Source organism: Salmo salar, chromosome 02 (genome assembly GCF_965601325.2).
Source record: "Salmo salar chromosome 02, fSalSal1, whole genome shotgun sequence".
Taxonomy (NCBI): Eukaryota; Metazoa; Chordata; class Actinopteri; order Salmoniformes; family Salmonidae; genus Salmo; species Salmo salar.
Genome location: NC_138292.1, coordinates 90,633,021 through 90,645,253, shown reverse-complemented (window position 1 = coordinate 90,645,253; position 12,233 = coordinate 90,633,021). Strand labels below are relative to the sequence as shown.

General features: G+C 41.1%; 1 protein-coding gene across 1 annotated transcript; it reads right to left on the bottom strand.

Annotated features, from left to right (window-relative positions):
- Positions 1-908: 908 nt before the first annotated feature.
- LOC145864251 (uncharacterized) lies at positions 909-8,153 on the bottom strand. Its single transcript, XM_082969636.1, has 3 exons — positions 8,150-8,153; positions 4,657-5,540; positions 909-962 (listed from the first exon to the last, which is right to left on the bottom strand). The coding sequence occupies exons 1-3, from the start codon at positions 8,151-8,153 to the stop codon at positions 909-911; spliced, it is 942 nt and encodes a 313-aa protein (XP_082825762.1).
- Between the last annotated feature and the right edge of the window lie 4,080 nt (positions 8,154-12,233).

The window sequence follows — 12,233 nt, the reverse complement described above, 5'->3', positions numbered from 1 at the left end:
TCCTAACACACTCTAAACCCTAACCCACTGTCCTACCTGGTTCCTAATCCTTCCTAACACACTCTAAACCCTAACCCACTGTCCTACCTGGTTCCTAATCCTTCCTAACACACTCTAAACCCTAACCCACTGTCCTCCCTGGTTCCTAATCCTTCCTAACACACTCTAAACCCTAACCCACTGTCCTACCTGGTTCCTAATCCTTCCTAACACACTCTAAACCCTAACCCACTGTCCTACCTGGTTCCTAATCCTTCCTAACACACTCTAAACCCTAACCCACTGTCCTACCTGGTTCCTAATCCTTCCTAACACACTCTAAACCCTAACCCACTGTCCTACCTGGTTCCTAATCCTTCCTAACACACTCTAAACCCTAACCCACTGTCCTCCCTGGTTCCTAATCCTTCCTAACACACTCTAAACCCTAACCCACTGTCCTACCTGGTTCCTAATCCTTCCTAACACACTCTAAACCCTAACCCACTGTCCTACCTGGTTCCTAATCCTTCCTAACACACTCTAAACCCTAACCCACTGTCCTACCTGGTTCCTAATCCTTCCTAACACACTCTAAACCCTAACCCACTGTCCTACCTGGTTCCTAATCCTTCCTAACACACTCTAAACCCTAACCCACTGTCCTACCTGGTTCCAAGAAAATACAAGGGTGACACCCGCCCGGCTAACCTAGTGTATAAAACAATGGGTTATCTACGTGGGAATGTACACCCATGGGCAGATCTACCTTTTCCCTTCTCCAGAACCTAGGTAGGGTGGAGTACATCAGGAGGACAGGCTGAAACACAAATTAAATAAAGAAATTAAAACAAATCATCAAATAATCAAACAAAACAAGTGTCCCCTCTCTTCTCTTTTCACACGACAAACAGATATCCTCTCTTCAATCAGCTACAGCCACGCCCACCATCGTCAGCCGCAACTAGGTACACCTGTAATGCCTAGGACACAAACACACTAACATGGGGAAATGGGGAGCAAGAAAAACGTAACACGTAACACTTACTTCTATTGAATCATATTGTAGTTTGTCAGGCTACAAAATGTATTGTAATAAAGTGGGAAACAATGCCAACTAACTCCATGTATTACTCTGGAACCGTTACCCCATATCATTTCAAATGGGTTCCATACTGGGATTAAATATTGGGGTATTAAGTTGAGCTCAAATTTGGACAAAGTTAAATTAGTCAAGATTAAGATTAAGACCAATTTAGACAAATTGGAAAATATGAAACTTTCTTTATGGTGAAAAGATCAACGTGATTAAAATGGTTGTGGTCCCACAATTTAATGAGATCTCTGCAATGTTACCTATGAATATTACAGACCGGTATTTTAAACAGTTGAACTAAATCCTTGATGTGGGAAAGGAAAAACCCCAGGATTAATATGAAGAAGATGTGCTCACCAAGGGATGTAGAAGGCTGTACTAGATGTTACGTTGTACCACTTATCATTTATCATTTGAAATGGCTAAGTTGGCAAAGCATTGGGGCAAATGGGATGCTGGCTTGGATTGGATAACAATAGAACGGTAACAAAGTTATGCTTTCATCCCTGTTGATACTCTGTCACATAGTCTTACGGAGGTCTGTTGAAACTCCCAACCCAATTTTGTTACACTCAAAAGAAGTGTGGAGAACAGTACACAAGATATGTGGAATTTCACATCTAAAACAAGGATCTTCATCATGGTGGAACAATTCTAGGCTACGGATAGGAAAGAAGTCTGTGTACTGGAAACAGTGGCTAATGAAAGGAATTCATACTAAAGGTGATCTGTACAATGAAGTTGTATAACTTCTCAGATTTGATCAACAAACAAAAAAACATGATGTGGGAAACAAGGGACATTTCTGGAAATATTTACAATTGAGAGAATGTTTATTAACTGGCTGTCAACAAAGTCCAGGAAAGAACCCAATTGCTGAGTATTTGGAATTACCCAAACAAAAAGCAGGTGTTTTTTACTCAATATTTAGTCATCTGCAGAGTAAAGACTGTAAAAACCTCAGAACAATATATCAAATTGACCTTAAGTGTGAACTTGAGGATGATACCTGGTTGAAGATCTTGTCCAGCTCAGGGAGGAACATAAGGGAAGCCGGGGGAAACTTACTCAATATAGGAGAGGTTTCATTGGACCCCAACAAAGCTTCATAAGATGGTGCTTACCAACAATTCTCTGTGTTGTTAATGCCAAAAAGACACTGGGACATTTTTACACACAATATGGGAATGTACATTAGTGCTAGCTTTCTGGAAGGATGTTTTGGACATGGGAGATAAGGTGTGATCTATATAAGATCCTGTCTTTCTTTTGTTCAGGGCAGAACTCAGGAGAGACATCAGTTGTATGTCTGATGTTTGATCTTTGACTTCTGTCTACAGCTGTATTTTGATGAAAATTGTTATGATTTATAAGTGCACATTTTGAGTGTTCCTTATTTCTTTAGTAAATAACGGAGCCCAGAAGAGTGGAACCAACACTTACCTGACTCCAGGACTCCAGTCTCTGACTAACTAAGCCAAATTTAAAGACACTTTCAGGAAAGCTACTTAAATATCCTAGTTTATCTAGTCCTGGCTTAATCTAAGCCCTGCAGGGTCTGAATGAAACCTAATGCCCAGTGGGATTGATCTGTTTGAGCCAATTGTTTGTTTCAGTTTACAGTTGTTGAATCCTTTGACGTATTGTTGATTTCAAAACTATTCCGTTTCAACAAATGCACTGGGTTGGTTGAAAAGTGATACTGTTTTGACATAGTGGAAGATAGAATGAAAAACAGTATCAATTCAGTTTTTCATTCTAAGATGGACTAAAATATGTGCTCATTGGTTATGCAAGAGGGCAGCAGGTAGCCTAGTGGTTAGAGCTGACAAGGTAAAAATCTGTTGTTCTGCCCCTGAACAAGGCAGTTGGCTGACAATAAAAAAAAACATTAAAATTTTTTACTTCTAAATATATACATTTTTCTACAATGTAATTTTTTGCTTCTAGAACTCTCGTCCCCTTGGAACAAGCCCAAACAAAACTCATCTCCAATATGGAAAAACGTGCAGTCAAAATAAATTGTGATCCATGGTAACGCACTGGCTAAACGCAAAAAACAAAACTTTTTGACTGCCCAGCCTTGAGAAAATCAGCAACCAAGTCGTCCTTACCACAGACATGTCTGATTTCAAGAGGAAACTCCTGCAATATCCGTAGTAACTTTCCACATCACTGCGGAGCTTCTCTCTCTTCTCAGGGTTCACTAGGCATGTTGTTGGATCGGGGCCCAGGCCCCAATGTCATGCTCTAGTACATTTGGGTTGGCACATTTGAGAATGAACCCTGATATTTTAAAATCAGAGTAACAATGTCAATATAATTGTACCCAAAAATTGTCAGTTGGTTACATAAATAATTATGATTACTAAATGTTACATGAAATGTAAATATTAAATATTTGGTTGCATAGTCTTATTTTCGAAGTCTTTTCAATGACATGTTGCTAGGTGGGATATCCCCAATGTCAAAACACAGTTTTAACGTGTCCAAATCAATAACCAATATGCAGAAATAGTTTGTGATAAATTGAAAACCTAAACATAACATGTGCTATATACAAAAAACATCTACCACAATAATCATATTACTTGTATTTTTTAAACAAGCTCCTTATAACCTGCACAAGCACCAAAAACGCTGTTGTTTTGACAAGTAGCAATAAATCACTGATATCGATTAGGGGGGAAATCAGGTTGTACGTGATGTTGAAACTAACAACTAAACAAAAACACATGGAAATGGGAGATATATTTCACCTCACTGGTTAGAGGACAACCTGCAGAAGACAGTCAGCTACATTTTGGAGTGATGCATTTAAATGTAGGGGTCGCTGAACAAAGGAACACAACACTTATTCATCGATATCACGCTAAAATCATTTGTGTGACAGGAGGGAGATGAAGTTGCACCTCCTGTTAAAACTAACAGCTCAAAAACCACACAGAATCTGGGAATAATGTGTACATCACTGGTTAGAGGACAATTTGTAGAAAACAGCTAGCTACATTTTGAAGTGGTGCATTTTGATTCAAGTGCGTCACCAATGTGGTAAGTGTAACACAGCTCTTTTTTTGTTAGTCACTTTTTGTTAAATCACATAAATAGTAACTCTTCCATTTCTGAGCCTGGATTTTCCCCCTGAAACTAAAATCAATAGAACAGGGGGCAAATGTTTATGGTTGTACATTGTGACACCATTAAAATACTCCTACTACAATGTTAAAACATTCTACATTGTGACATTATTTCATTGATATCATGAAACAACTCCTTCATGTATGTTTTTTCTGATGTTTAGTCAGTTCTTTTATCAGAGTATCTCTTCCCACATTGATCACAGCTATGAGATTATCTCGTGTGTGTTCTCTGATGTGATACTAGGCTGGTTAGCCAAGCAAATATTGTCCCACATTGACTACAGCTATATTGTTTCTCTCCTGTGTGTGTTCTCTGGTGTATAGTGAGATAGCTAGACGTAGAAAAACTCTTCCCACATTAAGTACAGCTATATGGTTTCTCTCCTGTATGAGTTCTCCGGTGTTTAGTGAGATCTCTAGATGTAGAAAAACTATTCCCACATTGATTACAGCTATAAGGTTCTCTCCTGTGTGTGTTCTCTGGTATAATATCAGGCTGTCTGGCCGAGTAAAACTCTTCCCACATTGATTACAGCTATAAGGTTTCTCTCCTGTGTGTGTTCTCTGGTGTAATATCAGGCTGTCTGGCCGAGTAAAACTCTTCCCACATTGATTACAGCTATAAGGTTTCTCTCCTGTGTGTGTTTTCTGGTGCTTCTTCATATTCTGTGAAGATGAGAATCTTTTTCCACAATCTGAACAGTGGAATGGTTTCTCTCCTGTGTGTACTCGCTGGTGTCTAGTCAGATGGCAAGATGAAATATAAATCTTCCCACATTGATCACAGCTATAAGGTTTCTCTCCTGTGTGTGTTCTCTGGTGTACAGTCAGTTCACTAGATGTATTAAAACTTTTCACACATTGATTACAACTAAAATATTTCTCTCCTGTGTGTGTCCTCTGGTGTAATAACAGGTTGCTTGACTGAGTAAAACTCTTCCCACATTGAGAACAGCTGTACGGTTTCTCTCCTGTATGTGTTCTCTGGTGTATAATCAGATAGCTAGATGTAGTAAAACTCTTACCACATTGATCACAGCTGTAAGGTTTCTCTCCAATGTGAATTCTCAGGTGTACTTTTAGTGATTTTAATCTTAAGTAACTCTTCCCACAATCAAAACAGTGGTGAGATTTCTCTCCTGTGTGTGTTCGCTGGTGTATTTTAAGTTCTGATGAAGATTTGCAAGAGCAGCAGATAGATTTCTTCCCTGTGGGTCTCTGCTGGTGTTTCTTGAGGTGATAGGATCTGGACAGACTCTTCTCTGCCTCGTTAGCATCATGATGTTGAGGCTCCCCAGAGGATCCATGATAGTCACGTCTCTCTCCTGTGTGAACAAGTCAGACCGATAGTTAAAGGCTCACAACAGCAGAAATCCATTGAAAAAGGTGATGCCAACAGCGTAGCCATGATACTGTACAACAATTGACGTCTGTAATGAATGTTAAAATTACTTGACAATTGTCTTAAGACAGTCAAGTGAGCAACAATAGTCATATTTAGTGTTGTTTTCACATTAGTAGTAACTAGAAATAAGTAAAAGGTGTTGAACTCCTAAGCAGTGTGCCAGGTGACTTTTGTTCTCAAATATAGGCACCTTTCTGTGTTTGCTAAAATTGCGACAAGGGCCATGCACACACAATTTGATTGCAGAAACACCTCCCTGCTAATGCAGAAACCGCTAGTTATGGATGTAGTATATCTGCCTGGAGCAAAAATTGTCAGCAAGTGGCCTAAGCTGTGCCATTAGAGATTCTGGGTTCGAGTCCAAGCTCTGTTGCAGCCGGCCGCGACCGGGAGGCCCATGGGGCGACGCACAATTGGCCCACCGTCGTCCGGGTTAGGGGAGGGTTTGGCCGGCAGGGATATCCTTGTCTCATCGCGCACTAGCGACTCCTGTGGCGGGCCGGGCGCAGTGCACGCTGACCAGGTCGCCAGGTGTACGGTGTTTCCTCCGACACATTGGTGCTGCTGGCTTCCGGGTTGGAAAGGCATTGTGTCAAGAAGTAGCTAGGTTGGGTTGTGTTTCGGAGGACGCATGGCTCTCGACCTTCGCCTCTCCAGAGTCCTTATGGGAGTTGCAGCGATGAGACAAGACTGTATGTACCAATTGGGGAGAAAAAAGGGGTGAAAAAATATATATATTAAAAAAATGGTGAGCAAAGATTTTAGTTTTCGCAATGTATTCTGAATATTACAGCACTAGATCAGGAGTGCTACTCAAGGTAACTCACATTAAGCTCTGTGTCTATTCACTAATTCACCACCGTGGGGGAAAACTCAGGGGAGTTCTCATAGGCTGACAGCAAAAATAGCCTCCATTTACAGGTTGCTTATGATTATTATCTTTTGACACCACTTTAGATTAGAATTCTAAGGCTCGTTTGAATGTCCTGATTTAATATAATGTTTGTGTTATTGCCGAAAATGTACTACTTTATATTTAATAACGACTTCAACCAGTAAAATGCTCATTGGCTAGTTTTCCATCAGCCTGACAATGAGGTTTTGTCCACTAAGTGTATGACAAAATGTTCTATAATCTCACCTAACAACAACATAGACCTACTGTAGGACCCATAACTTCACCTAACAATAACAGACCTACTGCAGGACCCATAACTTCACCTAACAATAACATAGACCTAGAACTATAAATCATTTAATATTTCAGGTGAAACATGGAAACTAAAATGTCTGTGATGACATTTCATAACCTGATCACTAGATAATTTTGTGAATAATCCCACTAGGCTACTCTGTAATGTGTTGTCATTCTAAATGTCCTGAATAAAGGAAAATAGCTCTGTGTGTTGTACAATAGCCTATCCATCAACGAACAGTTCTCTACACATGAGCTAAGGATCTCTGTGTCCAAACAGACTAATGAGACCCTACTGTAAATCAAGTAGACAATAAAACATTATAAATATTGATTTGTTTGGGATGTTGGATCCAACGTGGAGCACGGCATAACTGTCTTTACCGGTGTAATGAATGAAGAAATACATTTGACTGGCATGCAGAAAATGATTTCCTGGATCAGCTGATGATAGTTGAACATGTGACTGTAACTAAACAGCTACAGTATTAAGATTTATGTGTAATTATTGAAGAACCGCATTAATGACAGTATCCATTTGGGTGTTGTCAATAAAGTTAAGGTGACTCTCGGTTAGAACCATTGGATTTAGCAAACTGAAATGAGTTAGGATTTCTGTGCCCATGAAAACTGTTTTCCCAGCGTAACATAAGGAGACAATAAATGTTACGTAGTTAGAGAGCATTTCAGAGACCTGAATACAAAAAAACTCTCCGACAGCAAGATCCAGTATTTAAGTTGAAGTTCATCATATGACAAGCTTAACGTTATGACTATAACTACTGTTCCCTGAAGGAGGGAAACTAGGTACAACATACTATTAAATCCACATGTTATGACTATAACTACTGTTCCCTGGAGGAGGGAAACTAGGTACAACATACTATTAAATCCACATGTTATGAATATAACTACTGTTCTCTGAAGGAGGGAAACTAGGTACAACATACAATCAAATCCACGCCTCGCTGGAAGCCCCGCCTTCCACAGGTGATGAGAGTGAGACTCGGATATATTCCTTCAATTTAATACCGCTCTTCACCGACCCAGTAAAGGGCGGGACCAAGCAGGTGTTGTACCTCGTTTCCCTCCTTCAGGGAACAGTAATTATAGTCATAAAGTTACACTCCCTTTCAGTCGGTCAACTTCGGTACAACATACCATGGGGAAATACAATCTTTCCCCATGCTGACCCAAACGGATACTAAATGAAACGGCCCCTGGCAGACCACCCAGACCTTACCCCGCAAGATGCGTCAATTTTGTCAATTTATTCATTGTCTTTTGTTTGAAACACTCCTGTCAATGTTGAGTAAGGACGCACACCTTATTACCCATATAGAAGTAGGATTAATCTACCTGGCCTGCACGCAAATGTAGACCTATAAATGTGCCTATTTGGGAATGTCTGATAGTATTTCTGATTGTCTTAACACACCACCACTAATGAGTTGGAGCTTCTCAAAGTAATTTTTTCTTCACTTCCAAAAAACACGTAAACAAAGTCTAATCAAAATCATTTGCCTATGACAATAGTTCCTCAAAGTATTTTCGTAAAATATTTCCAGCTCTCGCCCTTTCGATAACCATTCAGCATAAAAAGGGAAAAATGTAATGCTCTGATCCTGTGGAAATGTCATAAAATACCTGATTACTTCTTATCCTTTGCACAAATAGCTTACAGCTGTGTCTGTCCAGAACTCACTGGAGCAGGAAACTGAGGGTCTAGAATATTTTATATCAAATCAAATTCAAATCAAATTTATTCATATAGCCCTTCTTACATAAGCTGATATCTCAAAGTGCTGTACAGAAACCCAGCCTAAAACCCCAAACAGCAAGCAATGCAGGTGTAGAAGCACGGTGGCTAGGAAAAACTCCCTAGAAAGGCCAAAACCTAGGAAGAAACCTAGAGGAACCAGGCTATGAGGGGTGGCCAGTCCTCTTCTGGCTGTGCCGGGTGGAGATTATAACAGCACATGGCCTAGATGTTTAAATGTTCATAACTGACCAGCATTGTCAAATAATAATAATCATAGTAGTTGTCGAAGGTGCAACAAGTCAGTAACACAAGTGTAAGTGTCAGTTGGCTTTTTCATAGCCGATCTTTGAGAGTATCTCTACCGCTCCTGCTGTCTCTAGAGAGTTGAAAACAGCAGGTCTGGGACAGGTAGCACGTCCGGTGAATAGGTCAGGGTTCCAGCAGGTCTGGGACAACAGGTCTGGGACAGGTAGCATGTCCGATGAACAGATCAGGGTTCCATAGCTGCAGGCAGAACAGTTGGAACTGGAGCAGCAGCACAGCCAGGTGAACTGGGGACAGCAAGGAGTCATCAAGCCAGGTAGTCCTGAGGCATGGTCCTAGGGCTCAGGTCCTCCGAGAGAGAGAAAGAAAGAAAGAGAAAGAGAGAATTAGAGAGAGCATATTTAAATTCACACAGGACACCGGAAAAGACAAGAGAAATACTCCAGATGTGACAGACTGACCCTAGCCCCCCGACACATAAACTACTGCAGCATAAATACTGGAGGCTGAGACAGGAGGGGTCAGGAGACACTGTGGCCCCATCCGATGAAACCCCTAGGACAGGGCCAAACAGGTAGGATATAACCCCACCCACTTTGCCAAAGCACAGCCTCCACACCACTGGAGGGATATCTCCAACCACCAACATACCATCCCGGGACAAGGCCGAGTATAGCCCACAAAGATCTCCGCCACGGCACAGCCCAAGGGGGGGCACCAACCCAGACAGGAAGACCACGTCAGTGACCCAACCCACTCAAGTGACGCACCCCTCCCAGGGACGGCATGGAAGAAAACCAGTAAGCCAGTGACTCAGCCCCCGTAATAGGGGTAGAGGCAGAGAATCCCAGTGGAAAGAGTGGAAACCGGCCAGGCAGAGACAGCAAGGGCGGTTCGTTGCTCCAGCCTTTCCGTTCACCTTCACACCCCTGGGCCAGACTACACTTAATCATAGGACCTACTGAAGAGATGTGTCTTCAGTAAAGACTTAAAGGTTGAGACTGAGTCTGCGTCTCTCACATGGGTAGGCAGACTATTCCATAAAAATGGAGCTCTATAGGAGAAAGCCCTGCCTCCAGCTGTTTGCTTAGAAATTCTAGGAACAATTAGGAGGCCCGCGTCTTGTGACCGTAGCGTACGTGTAGGTATGTACGGCAGGACCAAATCGGAAAGATAGGAAGGAGCAAGCCCATGTAATGCTTTGTAGGTTAGCAGTAAACCCTTGAAATCAGCCCTTGCCTTAACAGGAAGCCAGTGTAGGGAGGCTAGCACTGGAGTAATATGATCAAATTTTGGGGTTCTAGTCAGGATTCTAGCAGCCGTATTTAGCACTAACTGAAGTTTATTTAGTGCTTTATCCGGGTAGCCGGAAAGTAGAGCATTGCAGTAGTCCAACCTAGAAGTAACAAAGGCATGGATGAATTTTTCTGCGTCATTTTTGGACAGAAAGTTTCCGATTTTTGCAATGTTACGTAGATGGAAAAAAGCTGTCCTTTCAACAGTCTTGATATGTTCTTCAAAAGAGAGATCAGGGTCCAGAGTAACGCCGAGGTCCTTCACAGTTTTATTTGAGACGACTGTACAACCATCCAGATTAATTGTCAGATTCAACAGAAGATCTCTTTGTTTCTTGGGACCTAGAACAAGCATCTCTGTTTTGTCCGAGTTTAAAACCTCTTCAGCGTCTCATCCCGTCACCGGGATCAAAATCCAGCGAAAAATCATATCGCCAATTAGCATTAAAAAAAAATCATAATTAAAAAAATTTTTTTTTATAGATACACCTCTCCTGAATCGACCCACGTCGTCCGATTTCAAAAAGGTTTTACAGGAAAAGCAAATCATTAGATTATATTAGATGAGTCCATCGTAAAAAGCAGCTTCATAGCCATTTTCCGACCAACCACTTGTATCACATATAATCAAAAAACAGATAAATGCAGCACTAACCTTTTACAAACTTCATCAGATGGCACCCCTAGGACATCATGTTATACAATGCATGCATTCTTTTGTTCAATAAAGGTAATATTTATATATAAAAACAGCATTTTACATCTCTGTCTGAGGTTGACTACATAATTTCCCCTCAAAAGCGTCCCGGTAAACAATGCTACATTTCCCTAAATTACTATCCTATAACGATTTTTTAAATTTATATTGTCAATCTAACATTTATAGATGAATATCTCTTGAGAACACCTGTCATACCAGATTTTAAATTAACTTTACTGGGTAATCACACTTTGCGATAAAAGGAGATGCGATACTCAGAAAATGAGCTAATATACAGAGCTCGGCGCCATCTTGGAAACAATCGCATGTCACATCTCATCTTGTATAATATTGTCAATAATCGCCTACCTTTAGTTGTCTTCATCAGAAAGCATCCCAGGTCCACAACAGATGTATTTTCGGTCAAAAAGTCCATACTTCACATTCCATTAGCCTGATGTTGGTAGCGCGTCCTATGGCTCTCTCCAAGCGCAGGGCTGAAGTTCCGGATAAAATGCGATGCTCCCGCATGTAGGTTCGTTCAAACATGTCAAACGTTGTAAAACATAAATCTTCAAGGCCTATAACACCAACAGAGCCAATAAGATTCGAGGGGGATGATGTCATGGCCTTTAAACCCGTTTCCAAAGGTGGGGGCAGACATGGCCGCCGGCGTCATAATGGTGATGGCTCATCCCCTGTGACCAATTTCAAACTCGTCTCATTCACTGAGTTTTGACTCTATAAGGCTCAAACCACTGTGAAAAGACTGGCGACATCTAGTGGAAGCAATAGGAAGTGCTCACTGAACCATGGTTAACGGTGTTATTTATAGGGAAAGATGAGAAGTCGAGTCCACAATTCAGAATTCCACTTCCTGTTTCAATCGGTCTCGGGGTTTTGACTGCCATTTGAGTTCTGTTATACTCACAGACACCATTCAAACAGTTTTAGAAACTTTAGAGTGTTTTCTATCCATATATAATAAGTATATGCATGCCCTAGCTTCTGAGTTTGATTAGTAGGCCGTTGAAAATGGGAACGATTTTTTTTCAAAATGCGCTGTGGCGCCTTAAGAGTAGAAAGTTTGCAGCCATCCACTTCCTTATGTCTGAGACACAGGCTTCTAGCGAGGGCAATTTTGGGGCTTCACCATGTTTCATTGAAATGTACAGCTGTGTGTCATCCGCCTAGCAGTGAAATTTAACATTATGTTTTCGAATGACATCCCCAAGAGGTAAAATATATAGTGAAAACAATAGTGGTCCTAAAACGGAACCTTGAGGAACACGGAAATGTACAGTTGATTTGTCAGAGGACAAACCATTCACAGAGACAAACTGATATCTTTCCGACAGATAAGACCTAAACCAGGCCAGAACTTGTCCATGTAGACC

Coding starts and splice junctions, on each gene's coding strand:
- LOC145864251 (XM_082969636.1), bottom strand. Junction 963..4,656: donor ACCTTATAGCTGTAATCAAT/GTGGGAATAGTT, acceptor TTTGTGTCCTAG/GCATTACAGGTGTACCTAGT.